A 26,889-nucleotide genomic window follows, 5' to 3' on the forward strand; every position below is an offset into this window, starting at 1 on the left:
TGTTAGATCAAGGCGAGATAAAGATGTTAAATTGCCTATTGAGTTGGGTATGTGGGCTAACGATTTGCAATAAGAGGCATCTAGAATCTTGAGCTCATTCAAAGAACCAATGGATTCGAGTAATTCTTCAATGGCCGTAGATTTCAAATGCAAAGCTAGTCAATGATGTCAACTTTCCAATTGAGTTTGGGATTTGTCTCAACGAGTGGCATCCCAACAATAACAACAGCTTTAGAGACACGAGGGAGCCTATAAAGTCTGGAAGTTGAGCAAGCTTATGGCATTCTGTTAGGACAAGGCAAGACAGAGACGTTGAATTTCCTATTGAGTTGAGTCTTGAATTGCCTATTGAAATGAGTCTATAGTCTAACGATGCATAATGAGAGCTATCTACAATCTTGAGCTCCTTAAAAAAACTAATGGATTTAGGTAATCTTTCAATGTCCTTAGATTTCAAATGCAGCTCAATCAATGATGTCAACTTTCCGATCGAGTCTGGAATTTGTATCAAAGAGTGGCATCCCGACAATAACAACCACTGTAGAGACACGAGGGAGCCTATAGAGTCTGGAAGTTGAGCAAGTTTATGGCATTCTGTTAGGTCAAGGCAAGACAGAGATGTTGAATTGCCTATTGAGTTGGGTATGTGGGCTAACGATTTGCAATAAGAGGCATCTAGAATCTTGAGCTCCTTCAAAGAACCAATGGATTCAGGTAATTCTTCAATGGCCGTAGATTTCAAATGCAGCTCAATCAATGATGTCAACTTTCCAATCGAGTTTGGGATTTGTCTCAACGAGTGGCATCCCAACAATAACAACTGCTTTAGAGACACGAGGGAGCCTACAGAGTCTGGAAGTTGAGTAAGTTTATGGCATTCTGTTAGGTCAAGGACAAACAGAGATGTTGATTTGCCTATTGAATTGGGTATGTAGGCTAACGATTTACAATAAGAGGCATCTAGAATCTTGAGCTCCTTCAAAGAACCAATGGATTCAGGTAATTCTTCAATGGCCATAGATTTCAAATGCAGCTCAATCAATGATGTCAACTTTCCGATCGAGTCTGGGATTTGTCTCAACGAGTGGCATCCCGACAATAACAACCGCGGTAGAGACACGAGGGAGCCTATAGAGTCTGGAAGTTGAGCAAGTTTATGGCATCCTGTTAGGTCAAGGCAAGACAAAGATGTTGAATTGCCTATTGAGTTGGGTATGCGGGCTAACGATTTGCAATAAGAGGCATCTAGAGTCTTGAGCTCCTTCAAAGAACCAATGGATTCAGGTAATTCTTCAATGGCCGTAAATTTCAAATGCAGCTCAGTCAATGATGTCAACTTTCCAATCGAGCTTGGGATTTGTCTCAACGAGTGGCATCCCGACAATAACAACCGTTGTAGAGACATGAGGGAGCCTATGGAGTTCGGAAGTTGAGCAAGTTTATGGCATTCTGTTAGGTCAAGGCGAGACAGAGATGTTAAATTGCCTATTGAGTTGGGTATGCGGGCTAACGATTTGCAATAAGAGGCATCTAGAGTCTTGAGCTCCTTCAAAGAACCAATGGATTCAGGTAATTCTTCAATGGCCGTAGATTTCAAATGCAGCTCAGTCAATGATGTCAACTTTCCGATCGAGTCTGGGATTTGTCTCAACGAGTGGCATCCCGACAATAACAACCGTTGTAGAGATACAAGGGAGCCTATAAAGTCTGGAAGTTGAGCAATCTTATGGCATTCTGTTAGGACAAGACAAGACGAGAGACGTTGAATTGCCTATTGAAATGGGTCTATAGGCTAACGATGCATGATAAGAGCCATCTAGAGTCTTGAGCTCCTTAAAAAGACTAATGGATTTAGGTAATCTTTCAATATCTTTAAATTTCAAATGCAGCTCAGTCAGTGATGTCAACTTTTCAATCGAGTATGGGATTTGTCTCAACGAGTGGCATCCCGACAATGACAACCACTGTAGAGACATGAGGGAGCCTATAGAGTCTGGAAGTTGAGCAAGTTTATGACATCTGTTAGGTCAAGGTGAGACAGAGATGTTGAATTGCCTATTGAGTTGGGTATGCGGGCTAACGATGCACAATAAGAGGCATCTAGAGTCTTGAGCTTCTTTAAAGATCCAATGGATGAAGGTAATTCTGCAATAGCCGTATATTTCAAATGCAACTCAGTCAAGGATTTCAACTTTCCGATCGAGTCTAGGATTTGTCTCAACAACAAGCATCCCGACAATAACAACTGTGATAGGGACATGAGGGAGCCTATGGAGTTTGGAAGTTGAGCCAGTTTATGGCAATCTGTTAGGTCAAGGCAAGACAAAGATGCTAAATTGCCTATTGAGTTGGGTATGCGGGCTAACAATGCACAATAAGAGGCATCTAGAGTCTTAAGTTCCTTCAAAGAACCAATGGATTCAGGTAATTCTTCAATGGCCGTAAATTTCAAATGCAGCTCAGTCAATGATGTCAACTTTCCAATTAAGTTTGGGATTTGTTTCAATGAGTGGCATCCCGACAACAACAACTTTCGTAAAGACACGAGAGAGCCTATAGAGTTCGGAAGTTGAGCAAGTTTATCACATTCTGTTAGGTCAAGGTAAGATAAAGATGTTAAATTGCCTATTGAGTTGGGTATGCGGGCTAACGATTTGCAATAAGAGGCATCTAGAGTCTTGAGCTCCTTCAAAGAACCAATGGATTTAGGTAATTCTTCAATGGCCGTAGATTTCAAATGCAGCTCAGTCAATGATGTCAACTTTCCGATCGAGTCTGGGATTTGTCTCAACGAGTGGCATCCCGACAACAACAATTGCAATAGAGACACGAGGGAGCCTATGGAGTTTGGAAGTTGAGCAAGCTTTTGGCAATTTCTTAGGTCAAGGCAACATAGAGATGCTAAATCGCCTATTGAGTTGGGTAGGCAGGTTAACGATGCACAATAAGAGGTATTTAGAGTCTTGAGCTTCTTTAATGATCCAATGGATTCGGGTAATTCTTCAATTTCTGTTCCGTTTAGGTCTAGTTGAGTTAATGACATAAGGGAGCCCAAGGATTCTGGAAGTCGAGCAAGCCGTCTACAATTTGAGGCATTTAGAGTCTCCATCTTTGTCAAACAACCTCTTGAAATAGGAATCTCTTGTATATTAGTGCCATTTATGAGAAGCTTGCTCAAATTTTCCATTCTACCTACTCCTAGCGGTAGCTCCTTCAATTCCCAACAATTACTGACATTCAAGGAGACAAGGGTCTCGATGTCCTCGATAGAAGGATGAATCTCTTCTAGATCCTCACAAGCTTCAAGTATCAAAATCTCCAAGCTCTTGAAAGCGGACAAGTCGGGAGTTGTTCTCAAAGCACAACTCGAAAGGTTGAGAACTTTGAGCTCGGTTGCTATCTGAAAGAAAGAGGTTACCACTTTGAGATTGGACAAAAAAAAAAATCCCATGCTCCCTACTCTTACACAACTATCTTATTTAATTTTAAATGTTTCTTTTCAATAGTGTATTCGCTAAGCTAGCATATAAATGTTTTTAAGCATATCATTGCGAAGAGAATGTTAGGGATGTATGAGTGCTATCTACAATTTTTCGCAAATAAAATTTCTTAGAAAATATCATATTTAGTTTTTCAAAGTTATGACTATGTTGTTATTTATTGAATAGAGATACACAAATTTTATTATCAAATTACAGATGACAAAGTCAAATGGAAGAAATGAGATGCATTCATTTGGTGCCATGTTTTCCTTCAATTAGTATGAAATTAAAGAGAAATGGCTACTTTAATTATGAAAAACAATTTTTAAATGCTATATGTACAAGACATAAAAAAGTGTTGTATTACTCATATGACATTAGTACTTTATAAATGTGTTGTACGGTGACTTCAACAATCAACAATAATAATGAATAATTATTGTGCGCAACAAGTCAAAGTAGTTCACAAATTATTTCCATTACTTTAAAAGTAACAATGAATTTAGAATTTTAGTATGTATGTAAAACACAAGTCACTGTGAGGGTCTTTGCATCTCCATGAAAGAAGATACATACATACATATAACAAGAATTGCTAAAAAGACATACTTTTGCATGGGGAGAAATTAACTAGAAGCCATAAACCATTTAGATTAAAATTAACATGGGCACATTATTGTAATTATATTTTTGATAGATGTTAATTAATACGATTTAAAAAGTTTTTATTAGTAGGTCTATGTTAAGCATGACTAGTTTGTTAAAATATTAAGGGGTAGAAAGCTTTTGACATATTTAAGTGCCTATAAACTCCTCTTATGCTTAGAGGAAAATCCATAATATATATTTTCAGAAGAAATAAAGGATAACTTGGTGCAATTGGGCCCATCGACAACATGTGATTATTTATAAGAGATATGCCTTCTCTACATTTTACCTTTAGTTGACTCCATCCTCCCCAATTCTCCAAATCTTGCTCCACGACAAATCGAGCACGACTAATTTCTTCAGGTGAAAGTTGGTCAATTCAAAATCCGGTTGATGATCCATCCACTCAAGCAATCTTAGTTGAGGAAACAAGTTCTGAAAATGTCCAGTGAGATTCACACCTTCCAGTTGAAGTAACCTCAATTTGGTCAATTCTTTAAATGTTTCAGCCGTGTAACTTTCTCTCCCATTATCTAAGTCAAGACGAAGGGCCTCAATTTTACTAGTGCCCTGCAATTAGGCAACATTGTAAATCATTGTTTTGAATAATGGGTTGAAAGCAACTATATATGAGAAAAAATGTATTGATTTCAAATTTGTTGTCGTACTATCATGATTTAAGCTTCTCACTTTCGACTTCATGACATGACAGGTTGTGGTAATCTATGTAAAAATGTGAAGCTCTAGAGGGTCTTCCCAAACTTTTCCTCTTCCAATTATGCCCTTCACAATTTGCAGCTTTTAAATTCCCAAAAGTCCCATCCTTTCAAAATTAATATAGAAGGCCTCTTTTCATGCAAACATCACTTCAAAATCTCGTGCCCTTTATATGGGAAATAACAAACTAACTCATATCCTTTATATGTGAAACAACATGTCTCTTACGGTTCAAAACTTCAAATGCATATATCAAATTTACCATCAAAGCATGTATCAATACTAAAGAATCCCAATTGTAGAATTCCCCTCTTTTTCTTTTGTACCTTGTTTACAATTCTCGATAGCAAAATGAAAATGAGAATTCCATCCCAAGAAGTACACACATGTTTTACATTCCTTTCTTATCATGTGTTTTTCAACAAGTGTTTTTTCATTGTATGTGGAAGAAAACATATCAAAAAGTTATATAAATGATTTTCACTTCTCTTTTTATTACTATATATGTTTGATGCTAACTTTTCATTTCATGTTGATTTTGTTACAAAGAAATAACAGTCATCTAATTTTATGATCAATTTTGCCCATAAATTAATAAGATCTTGCTAAGAGATAGATTGGACATGAAGAATAATTATATTATGTTAATATCACTTCTATGCCAGCATACATGGTTGTGAAATTGTTTAGTTTTATTACTAATTATCATTCTTCTATAAATATTTAAAAATGTTGTAACTGAAAAGTCATTTCATCACTCATCCTCTATATAAAGAAAAAGGTCATGTATGTATGGTTGAAATATTTAACTTCCAAGTTTAACAAGTATCATGTTAAAAATTTTAGTTTAGATAATACTTCAACATTAAAATTTTTATAATTATGGTATTGAGAAATATCTTTGTTAATATATATTTTGTTGAAAATACATAGCTCTCAAATAAAATTATAAAAGTATTGTTAAAATATATCATTGCCAATATATATTATAATGTTGTAAACAAATCCACAATTTCACCTCTAAAAATTCTTTTATACACTTTTCATATAAATTGTGACTTGGGAATTAATTTTCAGATATGTCTATGTATACAGAGATATCGTAATAACTATTCTTCCATGAAATTGTTAAGATCATGAATATTTGTTATCTTGATCACTTATTATATCATTGACATAGAAAATATGAAAAAAAAATAGGTAAATAGTCGATGAAATAGTGATTATGTTATCTTGATAACTCATTATCACTTATTATGTTGAAAATTATTTATAATATACTAATTAGCACAATATACTAATTATTTATAATATACTAATTGAATGAACATCCATAGTGCGTCCTCTTCGATACATTATTTTACTATCTATTAGTATTCCTTAGTTACTTCCCTTTGTCTTTCCACTTCTTTATTTTTATTTCTTAATAACACATACTTCTTTATGCAACCTCTTTTACTCTTTTTTTTTGGCGATAACTTCTTTATATAATATCTCCTTTATAATGCAAGAAAAGAATATTTAGATTCTCTATTTTTCAAGTGTTGTAGATTGTAATAGTAGCAGAAGTCTACTGTAAGGTAATAACTCGTATTTTTGAGGATTAAGTAGAATGTAAATATTGTGATAAACTCAATATGATTAGACTACCTTTTGTGAAGGAGCTTTAAAAAGAGAGAAAAAAAAAAAAAAATGCATGGATCAAAGAAGAATGTGAGATGGTGAGTTGCATGAGTGTGTTATGGAAATTTTTGCTTAGTCACCAATTATTTCACCAACCATTTGACACGTGTCCAGTTCATTCCTCAAACCAACCAGAAGACATAAATGGGAAGAGCTAGAGAGATATGGATCAAAGTGATAGAGCATTCCATTTGTGTTTGATGGAGTTTCCTATGAGTTGATTCTAGATGTCTTTAGTGTTGCAATTTAGATCATCAGTGTAAGTCCTTGACCACCTCTAATTTTTGCAAATTGGTCAAATTTGAGACTAATAGAGAAGATCGAGATATTAAGATTAGAGTGCGAAGCAGAAGCTTAAAGTATTTTGAGTGTTAAAAATCTAAGTAAAGTATTTATGGCTTTATTAATCTTGTTTATTGGAAAATTTCTACTTTTTTTTTCCTAATGTCTTATTTTGAACCAAAGATCTTACCACATAATATATACCGTTTAGTTGTACACATATACTAAGCCTTAGTTACATATACATTATGTAGCAATGTATTATTACATGCATTTAGATTATTAGAGCACGTTTCATTACAGTAATGGCTATTATAGTCTATTACAATATTTACTCGTAGTAATAGTTATTCCCAAAATTCATGTCTTTTTTTCCAAGTCACTCTATCAATGTTAGATTTCTAATTATAACTATGATTTATATTAATTATAACCATATTTATTTATAGTATATGAAAGCCACATCAACAAATTGACCATGTTCATTGACGGTTGACTACAAAGGACTCGATTGCACACAACTGTGAAAGATAGAGAATGATATTGAGCAGAAAAAAGAAAGAAAGGGGATTAAATCTTACAAATAGTATTACTTGAGGGACTAAATCTATACTTTACCCAACTTGAAAAATCCAAGAATCGGGATAGCTAATCATCACTAATAAATGGTCTCATTCATCATAGCAAACAACTCATAAGAAGTTGGTACTTGTTAAAAGAAAAAAGAAAGAAAATACCTTAAAAGAAATCAATATAAGAATCCAAACATCAAACCGTGCATCAAACAAAAATGTGGGAAAGCATGGCCCCAACAATTTATAGATATTCGATTTTCTTTAAAAGTGCTCTGTTAAACATTAATTTGTAGCTTTGTTTTTGCTTGAAGTTAGCAAAAGGAGAGTATCCTCATCACAATTTTACTAGTTAAAAATATTAGTCATTAATAACCAAGAAATTGCTCTTCAATTTTGTCCTAAAGTCCGACAAGAAGAGCAATTAATTAAAAGAGCCCTCTTGCCAGTAGACGCAACAAGTTTTGGGGACTCATGATTGACTATAATTATTATTTCAAACAAGAAAGAGAAGATGGGCTCACATTCAGTGATTAAGACAAGCAGAGAAAAACTCTTACCTTGTTGCTGAGAAGCACATCTACGCCATCCTCATATTCCCACAATCTGCTACGCTTTTGAGGCTTCTTTAGATTTTCTTGACGAACAATTTCCCTTCCAAGATCTCTCAGTTGATCATGCATCATTAGCTTGCCATCATCGGTAATTTTAATTAGGGACATAAGATTCAATACTTCAATCCCCTTTCCTGGGAAAAAACCACAGGCTTCCCACATGTAAGTTGGATTTTGTTTAGATGATCCAATAAAAAAACATGCAATATCCAAAAAAATCTGTTGGTCCTCAAAATCTAATGCATCGTAACTTATTCTCAACTTCTCTTGCACTTTCTTATCAGGCACTTTCTCTAATTTTTTTGATGTAGCTTTCCATGTTTCTTTTGTCTTTCCACATAAGAATGAACCAATAACTTCAAGAGCTAAAGGAAGCCCCCCAGTAGTAGATACGATATTACAAGAGATAACCTTATAATCACTCGGAGGAGAATCCTTTCGAAATGCATGTCTACTAAATAAAACCAATGACTGATCCAAAAGCAGCTCGTTGAGTTGATACTTGTGGCTTACCCCAGCCTTGTCAAGAATACTCTTGTCTCTAGTGGTGATGATGACCATACTTCCAGCTTTAAACCAACTACCATCTTCGACCAAAGCATTCAGGTGAGTATTATCATCCACGTCATCAAGAAGAATGAGTACTTTCTTCCTTATACATCGAGATTTAAGGATATTGATTCCGTGATCGACATTAGACACATCACGTAAGCCTCCACTTATGTCATAAATGAGCTGCTTTTGTATGCATTCAAGATCCTTGAGCTTAATTTTTTCTCGGATATCTGCCACAAAGCTATGAGACTCATAATGACTCAAAAGCTTGTTGTACAATACCTTCGCAAGAGTTGTCTTACCGATGCCGCCCATTCCATAGATTCCGATAATACTTGTATCGTTAAATTTAGCATCTATGAAGTGCATAATATCCTCCACATGATCATCAATTCCCACCAACTGTTTGGGAACATTTAGCAAAAACAATTCCTTTAAGTTACTCATAACTTTTCTGACAACTATTTTAACCAATGTTCCTTCACGCCTGTCGAACAACAATAAAAATTTCAATATATGATGGAAATATTCGTATTATTTTTCAAGTAAAATCTAGTTCTGAGAAAGTAAACAATGTTGTGGTAGAGAATAATATACCCATTATCAATTTTCTCCGATTCCAATCCTTTCAAGGAAGTGACTTCTTTGAGTGCTTCTTCCCATTCCTTCACAATCTTTTCTTCCAAATTCTTTTTATGTGTATTGATAGCATCTCCAAATCTCCCTGTGAGATGCTTCACTTGCCAAGGTTCCACTTTGTAAAATATGGGTAACACCATTTGCCCTTTGTTTCTCTTGCAATTCAACATAAGAGCCAACTCGCGAAGGCACCATTTGCTGGATGCATAGTCCTCTGAGATAATCGGGATGGAGATCTTAGATTGTGTAATACTGCGGAGAAGTTCCGGTCCGATCTCCTCACCAACGCAAAGCTCATTGTCGTCTCTGAACACATGAATTCCTGCATTGACAAGACTATTATAGAGATAATCGGTGAAACCGTTGCGAGTATCCTTCCCTCTAAAGCTCAAGAACACTTCGTAGTCATTTCTTTTCATCTTTTTGGTTCTGCCTTCATAATCACCTACAGGTGTAGAAGTCGATGAGGAAGAAGCCCCGCAATTCGGATCTTCTGAATGTCCCCACATATCGAATCTTTTAGGCTCCGCCTTTGTAATCACCTATAAAGGAAATGGAGAGATCGATGGAGCAGAGCCTCGAAGAAAAGCAGCAAACAAAGAGAAATACGGAATCCCAGATTCGGGAATTGCTGAAATGTCTGTCAGAGTTCATTTTGTAGCTAAATTCAAACAGAAAGGAAGACGCCCCACATATTGAATCTTTTAGGCTCCGCTGCCGTCATCACCTACAAAGACGGTGAAAGAGATTGATGGAGCAGAGCCTCAAAGGAAACCAGGAAACAGTGAAGAGAAACATGGAATCCCACATATGGGAATTGCTGAAATGTTTGTCAGAGCTCAATTCGTAGCTGCATTCAAACAAAAATAAAGTGTGATTTGACCAAATAGGAGATTGATCGAGCAAAGCCTTGAAAAAAAGGGCTAGATTTCACAGTCCAGATCTCGGAATGCAGAAATGTCTCTAAGAACTCAAATCGAAACTCATCAAAAGAAAATGGAGCAATCGATTACCTAGGAGTGCTCAAACAACACAATCCACCCACTGCTGTGATCTCTGCCGGTTCTCACCCTTCGACCTCGGATTAACTACACTCAACACTCTCCCCTGCTTGCTTAAACGATGCTGAGTTATTGCCGTCCAACTGTCCCAGAACCTTTTATCCACGAAAACAGAGTAGACATTTGCTTCGTGGATTCTGCCTAAGTTGTCTCTTAAAGCGGACCCACGTCGCTCCTCCTCTCCACTTTGCTTGACCGCTACGACGGTCAGCTGCTCAGAAACCGAAGCCCACGCGTGGTCCCCACCTCGCACCTCGAGGATATCTTCGGCCACTCCGAATGTACCGAATTGCCCCCTCGAGCTCCCGTGGCGCGGGTCCGAGCAAGTTCCCGCCTTCTCCCCGACCGACGCGACTTGGGGGTTGGACTTTCGGAGCAATTTCTTTTGGCTTTTGAAAAATGAGATGGGAATATGCTACACTCCTCGACAGCGCTGGCTGAGGTGGCCGCGGCTCCATGTTTTGGCCTTTTTCTCTAATGACTAATGAGGGCGCATTACCTCTTTCAAAATAAAAGAAAATTTTTGGTATGCGGCCCTTTGATAAAAATTTAGGTTGCACTTAAAAATATATTTGATGTTTTACATTTAAAATATTTTAAATATGTACATTCTTTAAGTTAAATTACAAACATAAATGTATAATTATCTATGTGACGATATATGAATATTTTGAATCTTTTAAGTAATTTTTGTTAAGCAAAAGTTCAACTATGAGAGGTGTGAGGGAATATAAAGTAAAAATTAGTATACGAAGACTAACCACGTGATATGTGTTGGTTCCTCATATTTGTAAGCATAAACTCTTTTGTATTTGGAGATTATGTCTTGCCCAATATTTTGCATAAATGGAGAATTTGTTGATATGGGGATTAACGTACTTGATCTATGCTTCGTTGTTAAGAAAAAGCTAGAAATCAAACCAAATAAGTTGTTAAGATCTAAAATATATTTAGCATTGTACTCTAATGGCTTAAAATAAATTATTGCATTGGTAATTTCAAGTCGAACCTTATGTGTTATAACTCGATTTTCAACTTCACTCAACTTGCTTTTATTTTTATTTTTTTGGCCAATGCTGAACTTAATTTATTTGTGAAAATTCAGCCGCGAGCACATGCCCGTTTTTCGGACCATTTTAAGTACTTAAAATGAAAGAAAATGTTGTTTGATGGTACCTGCGTCATTACGCGGTAGGTACTGGAACTTTGAGGTGCGTGGGCCATTCTATGAGAGTGCTTTTTGACTTGACTTACTTTTTTAACTATTAATAAAAAAATAAATAAACTAACCAGCAAGACTCCCATGCTGCCAGTACTAATAGACGTGAGTCAATCACAAAAACATATAATAACATAAATGTCAGTAGGACACTTTGTTTAGATATTCGAATAAGGACAATTTATTATTTTTAATCCAAAATCTACTCTTCTTTTTTTTTTTTCAAAGGAGATTCGTCCAAAAAGCATATAATGCTGAGTTGTCATCCAACCATCCAAGTCGCGTGCTGCAGACATGATAATTATTGCACACCGGCGTCATGCAAAGGTACGTGTGCTTTTTGACTTGACTTGCTTTTTTTTTTTGTGAATAAAGAACTAGCACCGAAAAGCAACGATCATTCCGATTGTGTAGATTGCGGAAATGCTCTCTCTCTCTCTCTCTCTTTCTCTATGTAGGATGGATGCGTAGGATCACTGTCCGATCCGACTTAAAATCACAAAGATCCCTTGCTTGCGCATGTTAGTGCCTGACGTTTATGACATGCATCTTGATGTGTAGCTATGAAGAGGAGACCCATTTTATCATAAAATCAGAAGACGATTATCAAATTCATGTGTGTAGAGTCACTTCATTATTGTTTAAGGTCAATTGAAGATTCGATGTAGATATTATATCAAATATCGGAATCGGGTGAGACTCTATATCCCAATGGATGTTAGATTATCGAGAAAATTAAAAAACAATTTGATAGTATATATGGGTAGGTTTGTTTGTTGTTTGCTTGGGCAAGTTAGACAAATTACAAGGATTGCATAATAAATAACTAATTGAGTTGTCGCCTTATGTTAGATCAATCTCTATGCAAATCTTAAATAATCTAAACCTTCTGGTCGGCATTCTGCCATAACATGAGAACAATAAAATCCATAGACTTTGAAACTTCTACCAAGTGTGTGAAGCTTTGGTCAAAATTTGAAATTCATCACACTTGATTTGACTCCTGAGTAGAATTTGTTTTTGTTAACATTTTTAATGTACCACCTCAAAGTACAAATGGAAAAAGAAAAATGAGACATGGTAATATAGTGGACATTGTAGTTCCCGAGGAAGATAGTTTGTTGATCACATGTATCCTTATGTAAGAAATAAATAAGTATATGCACGAAATAAAAGTTAAATAGTAATGATAAAATAAATTAAAGTTTTGGGAAAGAAAATGAAATGCAATTCCTTTTTCACATCGTAAAGTGTATATCTTTTTTTCTGACGATGCTTTTGGTAATTAGCGGACGTGGTCGATGGATAATTCCCTCCATAAGCTTATGAATGCTGGCCCACCGCTGTGATCTCCGCTATTTGTCAGCATTTTACTTGACCTGCCTTGCCTTTACTATCAATAAGATAAATAGGAAAGAAAACCAAAGGGCAATCGTTACCCGCGTAATTTCCACTGCGTTTTGCAGATGGCCTCGGGGACCATCCTCTGCTTCTTGACTTGACTTGCTTTTTCCGCTAATAAAGGAAATAGAAATGAAAACCAACGATTAATTCTCCACGATCTAATTTCCACAAGGCAATCAATGCACGCGTGATTTCCACAGCAGTTATGCAGGAAGTGCGTGGAACCATGCAATACTGGTGCTTCTTCACTTGCTTTGCTTTTTTTTCCAACTAATAAGAGAAATAGAAAAGAAAACTAACCAGCATAGAAATGCTCCCATGCCGCCGGTGCCACTACACATGAGTCAATCACAAAAACATCACTCATTGCATCATTATTTCCACGGCATCACGTGGATGTTGTGTATTCTCCGCCAACTAATTTTAATAAAGAAAAAAAAAAGTATATTACTGTAGCATTTAATGATGATGGTATGCATATTGGCATATAATTTTGAAGAAGATACCTATTTTATCATAAAATCGTAATACGACCATCAAATTTGTGCATAGAACTACTTCGTTCCTACTATTTAATGGCGATTGAATATTAGATGTGGAAATTTTACTAAAGAGAGGAATCTAGTGAAACTCTATGTCCGAGTTCGGATGGAGCTACAAGCATGTTAGCACATTTAATCTAGTAACAATTGTGAAGAATCTACAATTTAGGGATTTTTTATTATGGAGACAATTAAAAATGAAGTGATAGTAAATACGGGAAAATTTATTTGTCCTTGCTTGGGCAAGTTGGACAATTATGACGATCTTGTTAGCACAATTTAGTTATACTACATTATGTTAAATCCATTTCATGACGTAAACAAGATGATTTTTATCAAATGTTCTTTTTCCTTTTCACAAACTCACAAGACATTGTAGTTGGCCCTACCCAAGTTTGTGGAATCTTGAGTTCATATTTGGGAATACATGTTAATGCCAAACCATCTCTTTAAAAACCTTAATTAATCCAAACTTTGCGATTGACATCCTACAACAACATGCAAACAATGAAATCCATAGACTTGAAGCTTCGAGCAAGTGCAAGTGATGCTTGGATGGAAATTTGAGATCTAGCTCACTTGACTGGACTTGCATTTTTCATCAATAACAAAATATATAAAAGAAAATTAACGAGCACTACTCGTTACAGGTCTCTATCATTAGCATTTGAATAGTACGAACTAACTATACAATGATATCACGACCTTGACCAATCACACTATTAAAATATATCACCATAACTAAATGATGTTTAATACACTACCTCAATTTACAAACGAAAATAAAAAAACAGAAAAACATAACAAGACATTATGATATGATGGACATTGTAGTTTTTTTTTTTTTTTTTTTTTTTTGAGCAAGGATGGACATTGTAGTTTATGAGGACGACATCGTACCGGTTATGTGCTTAGTTATGAAAAAAGAAACAATCGATGGATTAATAATAATTATATTGTGAAAGATAAAACAAAATATATTTTAAGGAAGAATATGGAATGTAACTTTGACGCATAGTAGGGTGCATTTATTTTTTTCCTAACGATGCTTCTAATAATTGGTGGGCGTGGCTGATGGGTGAATCCCTTCCCGAGGAAAAGAAAAAAAAAATTGAAATCCTAGATATCTAGGAGGAGAAAAGTGTCATTATGTAAGTTGTCTAGACAAATGATAAATATTGGTCCAGACTCTTTTGAGGATCAAGAAGTTATCTAGATAGATGATAAACATTGGTTCAGACTCTTTTGGGAATCAAGAAGTGTAGCGAGAATGGATGGAATTAGTGAGCTCCTAGATTTTTACTTGCTTGGGAGGCAAAATATCTAGAGGAAATGAATGAAACTTCCATTATTTGAATGAATAATGGAAATCGGAAGGGTTTCCTCATCATCTAAAAATATATATGAATGAGTTAGTAATTTATTTAGATAAAAGAAAGATTGATGAAAGAAAAAAAGAAAAAATTTCTAATTTTCCTTTCTAGTGCACTCTATCATCATCATTAAATGCTATCACAATCTATTTTCTTTTTATTGATTTATTAAAATTAGTTGGCGGAGAGTACACACCTTCTGCATAGTACCACAGAAATAATAATCCGACAAGTGATTTTTTTTTTTATTAACTCGTTTAAATTACCGCCGGGAGCACGGCAGCATTGCTATGCTAGTTAGTTTTCTTTTCTATCTTTCTTATTAACAGAAAAATGCAGAGTCAAGTCAAGAAGCACCAGCACAGGATGGTTCCACGCACCTTCTGCAAACTGCTGTGAAAATTACGCGTGCATTTGATTGCCTTGTGGAAATTAGATGGTGGAAAATTGCTCGTTCGTTTTCATTCTATTTCCTTTATTAGTAGAAAAAGTACGTCAAGTCCAGAAGCAGAGGATGGTCCCCGGTACCTTCTGCAAAATGCAGTGGAAATTACGCGGGCAATGATCGTCCTTTGATTTTCTTTTCTATTTCTCTTGTTCAAAGAAAAGGCACGACAAGTCAAGTCAAAAAGTCTTGCTTGCTTTTAAAAAAATACAAAATATATAAATATAAATTATCATTGATAATTAAAATATTTTTATTAATTAATTATTTTAAATGATATAAATAGTTAATTTTAGGAAAATAATTCAAGTGATAGTGCAATTGGGTCCTTAATGTGAGTGCAAATATTTTAATTGCATAAGATTAAGGAATATTAAACTAAGAGTGCGGCAAAAACTAAAAAAGATGAATGAAAAAACAAAAGATAAATTCTCTCCATATAGACCCGGGGTTGGTAGTATTTTCCTATTCTTTAATCATGATCGATCTTGGGCAAGGATTTCTAGGCTCAACTTGCCCATTAATCTTCTACTATTTGAAATTAGATCATGGAAAATACTGGTGAGGTCAGTGATGGATTTCCACTCACATTAAGGTAAAGACAAATTAGCACCTTATTAGAAAAAAATGTTTGCATATTTGGAGACCACAGCCTTTGAAACGCACCTATATAATATATTAGGATATTGGATTCCTACGCATCCAATGAGAATGAAAGACATGACCGGTCTATAGCCTAAACACACCACAAAACATATTATAAATGAATTTTGAGCCTTATCTTGTGATATCTGTATCTCTCGTTTCATTGGGTGTTCAAGATTCCATCCTTATCTTTGGTTCATCTTACATGGCTCTCTCTAGTCCACCAGTTTGTCTAGTTCATATCAGTGTGGGTAGATTTTTTTGAGTTTCTTTGATAGGTACAAGCGGTATGGCAACTTCAAGTATTTAACGTTGGGGCCCTTGATAGGGCACCTTAATACTTCATCACATCAGTTTAACATTTGTTTCGAGCCTTTAGTGTGCGTTTGTTCCATAAATTATAAATAATTCAAAAAATATTCTTTTAAAAATAATCATTTATATTACTTACTAAAATTAATAAATGAATTGTTTATGAAAATATTTAAATATAAATTATCATTAATAATAAAAATATTTTTATTGATTAATTTTTTAGAGAAATACAAGTCAATTTTTGAAATGATAAATCTTATGTTTACTAGTATTATTTGAAATAACTAGTTAATAAAAAATAATTTCATCATATCATTTAAAATATTTTTAAAATTATTATTTATATTAATTAAAATAATTAATTAATAAAAAATATTTCCAATGTTAATGATATTTTATTTCTAAACATTTTATTTATCCAAAGCGAGCAAGACCTTGATTTGTCTTGCCTTGCCTTTTGTATCAATAAGAGAAATAGAAAAGACAACCGTAGGGCAACTGTTGCCCGCGTAATTTCCACTGCATTTTGCAGCAGGCGTGGGGACCATCCTACGTTTTTTGACTTGACTTGTTTTTTCTACTAATAAAGAAATAGAAATGAAGACCAACCATCAATTCTCACCAAAACCAATTTCCACAGGTCAATCAATGCTCGCGTAATTTCCACAGCTGTTTGCAGGAGGTGCGTGGAAGAATCCTGTGCTCGTGCTTGTTGACTTGACTTTGCTGTTCTGTTAATAAGAGAAATAGAAAAGAAAACTAACCAGCATAGCAATAATCCCATGATTCCAGTGCAAATATACACGAGTCAATCACAAAAACATTACTCCTTGGATTATTATTTCCGCGGCATTATGCGGAAGGTGCGTATTCTCCACCAACTAATTTTAGTAAATAAATGAATAAAGTAGATTACAGCAGCGTTTAATGATAATGATATACTCATTGGCATATAATTTTGAAATAGATACCTAATTTATTAGAAAACCAGAATACAAACCCTCTACGCAGAGCCACTTCTTTTCTGCTGTTTAATGGCCTTTGAAAATTAGACGTGAAAATTTTACTAAAGATGGGACTCGGATTAGGCTCCATATCCTAGTTTGAATGGAGTTACAAGCATATTAGCACATTTAATATAGTAACAATTTTGAAGAATCTACTATATAGATATTAGATTATCCAGACAATTAAAAATCGATTGATGGTAAAGATGATAAGATTTGTTTGTCCTTGTTTGGGCAAATTGGATGATTATGACGATCTTGTTTACACAACAACTAATTGAGTTATACATTATGTTAAATCCATCTCATGACCTAAACAAGATAATTTTGGTCAACCTTCTTTTTCCTTTTCACAAACTCCCGGCCCTTCCCGAGTTTTTGGCATCTTGGGTTCATATTTGGGAATATATGTTAATGCCACATCATCTCAGCACAAGCCTTAAATAATCCAAACTTTGTAATTGACACTGTCCAACAACATGTGATCAATAAAATCCATAAATCTAAATCTTTGAGCAAGTACATGAAGCTTTTATTGAAAGTCGAGATCCAGCACACCTGACTAGACTTGCATATTTAATCAATAACAAAATATAGAAAAGAAAATTAATAAGCAATACTTGTTATAGGTCGCTGTCATTAGTGATCGGATAGTATGAACTGACTATACAACAATGTCACCACCTTGACCAATTACATTGTCATAAATATATTATCTTAACCAAATGGTTGCTTTTTGTTTCCTAAATAGAATAAAATTTGTTAAGATGATTAATGCAATACCTCAATTTACAAAATAATAAAAATAATAATAAAAAATAAAAAATAAGACAAGACATGTTAATGTGGTAGACAATGTAGTTCATAAGGACGATAGTGTATTGGTTATGCGTTTCGTTATGAGAAATAAACAAGAAGATGCATATAGTAATGATGATTATATTATGAAAGATAAAACAAAATATATTTTAGGGAAGAATATGAAATGTGACTTTTTCATTTGGTCGCCCATACAATTAAACCTTGGTTCTAAAAAATAGAACGCTTCTACTATGGAAAGAAACTTGCCTTTGAAGATGATTGCCAATCAATCAAAATATCTTACAGGATTGAGTCTTTTGCTAAGACAATCTCTGAGATAGACAATCAATGTTTCCTTAAGAGGCAATCCATACCTAATCACAAGTTGTTAAAAATGAGATAAAATGTCTCAAAGAATAATCTTGTAAATCAATTTCATGCTTATACTTAGCTTTTGTGGGACCCTGTTGATATCTAGCATGTTGCCTTGTTGATGTCTAGCCTTTGACTTGCTGGCATCAATGCAGGTCACTTGCTAATATCACACATATACTAGGGGTACTGTGTTAGTTGGTGGTTGGGAACTGTGCCATAAGGCGTGCTAACATAGCAATGGGCATTTTCACCCACCCTCCCTCACCTCAAGCACGGGTGGCTACTATACCACCCTACCCGGTGGTAGCCAGAGCAAGCTCTGACATGGAGTCTACCTTCCCCACCAAGAGACCTCGGAATTCCTTGTTTATCTTTGTCTTCTCGACAGAGAGGGAATACGGAGGACAGCGCAGAGACTCTTATCTCAGGGCGGTTATCTCACATGTTTCCTCCTTAAGCCTTTTAAGGACCTGCTCAGGTCCACAACTCTCTATTCTTTGGGGCTGTTTGATTCAGCATTCCCAAGGGGCTTTCAGCCCTGAAAGCCCCTTGCGAAAAATTTCAGTCATTTGGTTCAGCATTTGGAGGTATACTTTGGGGAATGCTAGCATTTGGAATGCTGTGGAATGCTAAAGGAGGGTTTAATGAATTTTTTTTCTTCCAAAATTGCCCTCACCGATAATTGAGTTTTCTTGTTTTACCCTAAAAAACAACTATTCATCGTCTTCCTCGTCTTCCTTGTTTCTTCAAGATCGAAGCTCAGCTGGCGGAGCTTAATCAGTCGGAGCTAGTCGCCCACGCACCATCGTCGCGTGGGTTGCGGCCTTAGGCGGTGTCACCTAGGTTGCGTGACCCACGCGACGGGCCGAGCGGTGCTCGGCCGGCTAGATCCGGCCGCCACGCACCGCCCTCGCGTGGTCGCGGCCTCGGCGGCGTCGCGCGACCCACGCGACGGGTTGGCGGTGCTCGGCCGACCGATCCGTCGCCACGCACCGCCGTTGGGTGGGTTGCGGCCTCGGCGGCGTCGCGCGACCCACGCGACGGGTTGAGCGGTGCTCGGCCGACGGATCCGGTCGCCACGCACCCGTTGGGTGGGTTGCGGCCTCGGGCGGCGTCGCGCGACCCACGCGACAGCCGAGCGGTGCTCGGCCCGGCCAGATCCGGTCGCCACGCACCGCCGTCGCGTGGGTCGCGGCCTCGGGCGGCGTCGCGCGACCCACGCGACAGCCGAGCGAGATCCGGTCGCCACGCACCGCCGTCGCGTGGGTCGCGGCCTCGGCGGCATCGCGCGACCCACGCGACGGGCTGAGCGGTGCTCGGCCCGTCGATCCGGTCGCCACGCACCGCCGTCGCGTGGGTTGCGGCCTCGGCGGCGTCGCGCGACCCACGCGACGGGCGAGCGGTGCTCGGCCGGCCGATCCGGTCGCCACGCACCGTCGTCGCGTGGGTCGCGGCCTCAAGCCGCGTCACGCGACCCACGCGACGGCTGAGCGAAGGCTTAGCCAGATCAATCGCCACGCACCGCTGTCACCACGCATCGCCGAGTGTGGGTTGCGTGGCCCGGCGGCGTCGCTGCGAGGCCGCGCGACCCACGCGACGGCGGTGCGTGGGTCGCGCGGCCCTAGGCGGCGTCGCCCGAGGGCGCACGACCCACGGACAACGGTGCGTGGGTCGCGCGACCCGCGACACCACCCGAGGCCGTGACCCGCCGCCTCCCCACCACCACCGGCCACCGGCCGCCTCCCCACCCACGGCCACCAACCGCCTCCCCCACTAGCTCCGATTGCCTCCCACTCGCTCCCCTCCTCTGCATCAACATCTCCTCCTCCTTTTTCCTTTTCATTTTTCCTTTTCCTTTTCACCTCAAAGCTACTTTGCAAAATGCTGCACCAAAATAAGAGTTCCAAAACACTTCAGCATTCACCAAATGCCCATTCTTTTAAAGATACTTGAGGAAATGGCTTTTGCATTTCCCCAAAGTTGAACCAAACAGCCCTTTGTCTAGACAAGAAGAATCCTTTCGACATAGATAGTACCTAAAACACAAATGCCTTTTTTGCGATTACCTAGATCAATACAAACATGGATAGTTTTGTTAATTTTAAAATATATATGGAGGTTTTATCAACACTTTAAATGATTATGACATTTTCTAATGATTTGGAATAGGTCCATGGTGTGGCTTCTTGGACTTATTTTTTGATGTTTCTTATACCCTGACACGAGAATATTTGTAGTGTCTCATTATGGTTATTTGATCTAATGGTCCTATCACCATTGTGTCCAATTTATTGTGAGTCCAAGGGTGATCGCAATAGCACTGGCCTATCATAAGTTATTGAGTTTATGTGTTGAACTGAAGTACTCATTGTTGACACAGGTGATCATAATTATGTCAAAGTGCTGATCTTTGATCTCAAACTTCTAGCTGTTAGATAAGATGGCACTTGGTCATTTTTCACATTTCAAGTTATATTCCATTGATTGTGATAATGCTCCATCCATGTAAATTTGTAGCAAGAAGTAAGTTTGAACTCGAGTATATATCAAAGATGAAAAAGTGTCACATAGGATATCCATCAATGGACATATGCTTACTAACCTTTCCTTGATTCATCAATCTTTATGTTTAAAATAAGTCAATATGATATTCTCCAATGCTGGTGATGTGCCAAGGGTCTTCCTTTGATTTTATTGCAAGGTTCTTTATGTTTAAAATAAGTCAATATGATATTCTCCAATGCTGGTGATGTGCCAAGGGTCTTCCTTTGATTTTATTGCAAGGTTCAATTACATTGCTATAGATTTTAAGTATGGCACATACTTGATCAGATTGCGAGAATTAAACATTATCGCATATGTGGCTCCATATTGCAACATCATCAGGGATGCCCATCTGTGAACTGACTCTGAAGAATATTTTCGTTCTGCTCCATCTCAATTTGCTCAATCTTTGGGTTTGTCTGATATGTGGTTTTGGAAGATGTGGAAGGTGTATGATGATCTTCGGTCTATATTTTAGTGTTTTGGTAGGCTGTCTTGTTACAGCTTTTCCTTTTTGGAGTTTGTAGATGCAAAGATAAGCATGCGATCAGCCGTTGGAGAACTACACAATATTGCTATTCTCTAGATTTAAGAACGCAGCAAATTTGGGACTACGTTGGGGACACTTACATTCATCGACTTAATGAATCAAAAGTTGACGGAAAACTTTGGGAGATGAATTCATACTGTGAATCACTTGAAGGAAATTGTGGTAGTTGCGGTTGTAGCGAGGATCCCGAAATTATTGGGGTGCTCTTCAGCAGCAAAATTGAAGCAATAGCTTCATGCGCCCTCTTATTTGTATGCTGTGAACATTTTTGTTATCCAATTCTACTTTCCATGCAAAGATTTGGAGTTTGGACTCAGTTAAGTGAGATGTTTGAAGTTTGCAGGTGCGTAATGCTTTTACCGGTGCTGACAGGTGATAATGAAAGATTTTGTTTCTGGTTTGTGCTTCATATGTTCATTTTGTTGGCCAAACGTCACATGTCCATTACTGGGCCTGCAAAATGTATATTACCTCCATTATAATTATCAGACTTACCTCGTTTACTCTGACACTGTAGATATACTTTTTCATAGATGCATGCCGACTATATACATCTAGCTTGAACTCAGCTGGAAGCGCAAAGAAAATAAAGCACGCGGATACCTATCTTAATTCCCTGCTTAACATAGTCTTGTACATTGTCCAATGTGCTATTTGACTGATCAGCCACGGTTGTAAGCATTACTCCGGAAAGCTCTCTCTCAATGGTTCTAAGCACCACATATTTTAGGAGAAAACCATAATAGAACACTAGTTTAGTTACTTCCGATTCAAAATGTTTCTTCATTTTCTGTTTTCTTATTTTTAAGTGATCTCATTGTACTCTTGGAACTTCTATGGGAATGGCAGAATTGTTGCGAAGAGAAGGAAAGTAATTACGTTTATACCTCTCCATTTCTTCAACGAGTGGATCCAAGATCACGAGGGGTTGGCACCTTCAACACATATTCACTTCTCCAACATCATAAATGATTTTTCCTAAAAACAAGTACATACTGTGACGCGAAGGAGCACTGTCATCACCAAAGTGCCAGTTTCAATGCATCTCTCACAACTGTCACGTGTCTTTATCAAAATCTTGTTAATTGAAAGTGATAAATCAAACGGTTCAGCAAACATAGATGAACAATAACCGCTAAACTACAGCATATGCAACAACAGGACACACCAATTCATATAACTTGTAAATTTTGGGTATCTCACTGCTTCATAAGCATTCCATCGATTTTTATGCAAGTTCAAAAAGAACAATAAACTCTTTCCACAATCAGAGACAAAGCGATGGCATTGACACTTCTAAGAAAGAAATAAATCCTCATTTACTAATTCTGAGCAAGCTACTAACTGGTTTCATTCCTTGATTGTCATACCCAAAAGCTTATCAACTAATGACAGAGAGTAAATACAACTTGCTCACTTCATATTGATTGTTGACCATGATCTCCCTCGACAGCACGTGTGAAGTAGAATATGTCATCCACAGAGAATAAAGCAGGAAGTAGACGACAGACATAAAATATCATTTTAGTGGGTGTTCTCAGATTTAGCACCTGCTTCTGGACAATGAAATTGACGAAGGTGGAGTAATCAAAAACCAAAGGACAAGACAGGAATGGCAAAGCAGGTAATCTGCGATGATTTTGTGACAAAGTATTGAACCCATGACGACTGGACTTCGAACCGCTTAGCTTTCCCATGATTCGGTTTAAGAAGATGCGCAAAATCCTGAACATAAAAAACAAAGGAGTGAAGGAAATCTGAATATACAGTCAACTCTAAAAATCAGTTGGACCAGAAACAAGCCAGTGGTATGAGGCGATCCGATTTTTAACAAAACGCAGTGGATATAGCTCTATCAGTACGTCAATCCATATCGGTAACGCATGGCGGTATGGCAAGGTAGGTTTACCACAGCAATTACAATGGCAATGATGGACTGCAAGGCATGGACAGAAGCAAATCTCGGCGGTTGAGGAAATTGTGAGGCAACTCAGCAGCAACGATAAGGCTAGCAAGTAGCCATAACATTGCTCCAGTTAGTGACCGAAACATGTGTCGGCCAAAGTTAGTGATCTGAATTGGCGTGATCACGATTCATGCTCAGCGACGTCATCTCAATTCTGTTCAACAGGGTGTACTATGATCATCACCAAAGATCACGCGTGTGCCAGTGACTCCAAGCCTTCTCGTCTCGCCAACCACCACCGATCACCAAAAGATCACAGGAACCACCGAGGAAACAAACGGAGAGTCAGTTTCATCCTTGGCAACTACTGGTGTATACTCGTAATCATGTCTAAAGATTAAAAAATCAAACAATATCAAGTGAACATCACTAATGTGCTTTCAAATCGGACGATTACTGGAATCAATTCACACCAAGATCTCAGACACATTTCATCGAACAGGTTATGGTGAATCGGTTGTGGAACAGATCAAAGCCATTTCGAACCCAAATTTGTAACTAGACTCAACCTAAATCAGTACATGATGTTCGAAGTCAAAGAAAAAAAAGTCAGCTATGATCAATTTCATCATAATAAGAGAATCGGACTCTCGGCCTCTTACTTGTGACGACAGAACAGGAGATGCTACCCGGTTAATCAAGTGGACTGAGGCCGCGGTTTGGCGCACGAATCACTGAAAGAAGCTATAGAACGTGTCGATGATCGAAACCTGAACAGGTGGAGAAGCTTCGAGCGGAACGACAACATTTCGAAGCTCTCGGCCGCGGAAGGGAAGCGAAGGAGATGAGTCGCGGCATTGAAGAGGCTGTTGACGCGGGCGACCGCCACTGGGATCAATTCAGAACCCTTGAAATCGCCAACTGAATCGAACGGAATCGCTTTTTTAAGATGAATTTTCCTTGCTCCATTTTTTTTTTTGGGGTTCTGGAATGGTGCTCTGATGAAATGAACAAACGTGATCCTCCTGAGATTGATGGCCGACGGCGCGACCAGCGAAGGAGTTGGAACATGTGATGATTGGGCGGTGGTAGAATAGCTTTGTTTTTTTTTTTTTTTTTTAAACTAAAGTTTTGTGCTCCCACACAGTTATCACGAAAATTAATTAGACCATTGGGCGTCATATGTTCTATTGTAGACAGAGAGGATTTTAACTAATGGAAGCGTGCCATGTGGCATGTGAATTTCAGTTGAAGAGAGATTCGGGTTAGGGTCGGCCCGCCTGAGTTCTATCATGCTGACCTAATGGCCCAAGTCAATGCCGATCATAATTCATTTAAGTTAGGTCGGTCGGTCATGAGAGGGAAGGTCGGAATAACATTTGAGAAGATAAGAAAAAAGTGAGGGTAGTAATGTGAAGAGGAAGAGTTCACATAGTTTGAACTTTTAGATGGTGTCACAAATTGAGGTAAAAAGGGTGAAAGTAGTTAGAAGAGGATAGAGTTACTACAACACCCAATGCAAATATTTGAATTGTGATTATAAATGACTTATGACACATCATTAAAGGCACAAGGAAAAGTCATTTTATGTTGTGTGAGAATTTATCGAATAGATAATATGCCTGCTTTTCACCATACTTTGGAGGGAAATGACCAAGTTTGAGTTAATATTGGTTAGAGGATGTGGCAAGAAGATGAAGTAGGTAGTTATTGGGAATTTTTTTTGAAGAAGTTTCAAAGAAGTGGCGAGACGGGACGACCTCTCTCTTATTTGGTTCCTTTGTTAATGTATGTTTCATCTGTGATTTTGTTTCCCTTTTGATGTTTTAGTGCTATTGCCTTAGAGGTTTAACTTTATCGGCAGAAAGTTAATGTTCAAAACTCCATGGTCATTGTTCGAGTTCAAAGTACAATTTTGCACACTAGAAAAATTTGCAAATAATTCTGTGATTGTTTGAGACTAAAATTTATTGCAACATTAAAAATTTACTAATTCCAATAACAGCTCATTGGTTGTTCATGATGCGTAGTGTTGAAATTTCCAACTTCGAGAACATAGAAAATAAAAGGAAAAGAATATGCTCTTGGTCAACATAACCCTTATTCGAGCTCTACAGATTAAGCGATGTGGGTTTAGATGCCTTTTGAGTTCCTTAATATGCATACAACATAGAGAATAATTATGCAGCATTTTAAAGTATACTCATCTTGTTCATCTTCATTCGAGTCATGTGGGCTAATCTTCCTAGATAAGCATAGTTATGGATTGTACTTGATGCAACTTCTAGACGAGTTTAGTCAATTTAAAGCTGTCTGGAGAACTTAGTCCTCCCATCTGATTTGACATGAATGAAACACACATACGGTTACTTCACATGTGCAGGATAATTTTGTCACTAAAGTCGAAGAATGAAAAAAATACTAAATGTGGATAAACGGGTACATTTTCTGAACCTCAAAACTTTATTCCTTCATATGGTTTTCATAATATTGCCAACCGCGTGTATGTGTATGTAACGTGTGTTGACAGCAATATGTTCCTTGTCATCTTTAACGGATCAAAGGATTATTGGATACCAGAAAACATTCGGTAAGATGACTGATAAAGATGGCGTCCAAGGAGGACCCTATTACCCGTGCGTTTGGAGTAATCATTTCCAACCAGAAAGAGCACGAAGCCCAGCCGAAGACGGAAATAAGGAGGCGTCACTTCGTGTGCATATGCTTGATAAGTAAACAAGAATGGCATCAATGTAGTTAATTGTTTTTTTCATTTTATTGACATTCGTCGTAAGTAGGAAGGAAAAGTACTGTTAGCAGCATCTGCGGACGCAAGGGGGGCCCGAGGGTGGTATTTCACTGCCCAGCGTTCTGCAGAACCTCTATATTTGGAGGGGTTGTGGATGGTGCAACTCCCTGACTTTCCCCAGTCCTCTTCAATTGAGTTTCGGGGTCCGGCACTTATTGACATTGTAAATGCATATACTCAGCCAGACGCTGAAAATTAAAGAAAGACCATTCTCAGTTTAGTTGTTACAGTTCCGCCAATCAAACCAAAGCATTCTTGAAAGCAGTACCTAAAAACTTATTGTAGAAACTTTTTTTCCCCAAAATTTAAAAAGTCTAGCTCTCAACTTCAGTTCTTCTGTATGTTGTTCTCCTATGGTAATATATTTATATTTTTTGTCTTTGGAACAAAATAACAAGTTTATATACCAACAATAGTTTTAAATGAAATTTCGATTATACCAACTACCCTCAGTTTTGTGATTGTGGTATTTGCCATTTCTTTATTTGTGATTGAAGGCTTTGATCCATATAATGTTAAACTCCGACTTACTATACCTCACAAAAGTGCTCGCTTTGCCAAGTTGCCTCCCAATGGCATTGGCAATCTCCTTTTATTGTTCTTTTCTTGGAGGGTTTGAATTAACAAATTGGCTTTCGTAGAAATTGCTATATAACCGATTTATTCAATGATTGTCTAAAATTATATGGACGATTTTGAAA

General features: G+C 37.5%; 1 protein-coding gene and 1 long non-coding RNA gene across 2 annotated transcripts; both read right to left on the bottom strand.

Moving 5' to 3' along the window:
* Positions 1-3,463: 3,463 nt before the first annotated feature.
* On the bottom strand, positions 3,464-10,585 carry LOC104436809 (disease resistance protein RUN1-like). Its single transcript, XM_039310268.1, has 4 exons — positions 10,206-10,585; positions 9,151-9,919; positions 7,945-9,040; positions 3,464-4,700 (listed from the first exon to the last, which is right to left on the bottom strand). Exons 2-4 carry the CDS (start codon positions 9,699-9,701, stop codon positions 4,422-4,424), a joined length of 1,926 nt encoding a protein of 641 aa, XP_039166202.1. The 5' UTR covers positions 9,702-9,919; positions 10,206-10,585; the 3' UTR covers positions 3,464-4,421.
* Positions 10,586-22,718: 12,133 nt separating this feature from the next.
* On the bottom strand, positions 22,719-24,451 carry LOC104436813. Its single transcript, XR_724116.3, has 2 exons — positions 23,383-24,451; positions 22,719-23,198 (listed from the first exon to the last, which is right to left on the bottom strand). It is a non-coding gene; the product is annotated as an uncharacterized LOC104436813 (long non-coding RNA).
* Positions 24,452-26,889: the final 2,438 nt, after the last annotated feature.

The sequence above is a fragment of the Eucalyptus grandis genome, chromosome 3 (genome assembly GCF_016545825.1).
Source record: "Eucalyptus grandis isolate ANBG69807.140 chromosome 3, ASM1654582v1, whole genome shotgun sequence".
Lineage (NCBI taxonomy): Eukaryota > Viridiplantae > Streptophyta > Magnoliopsida > Myrtales > Myrtaceae > Eucalyptus > Eucalyptus grandis.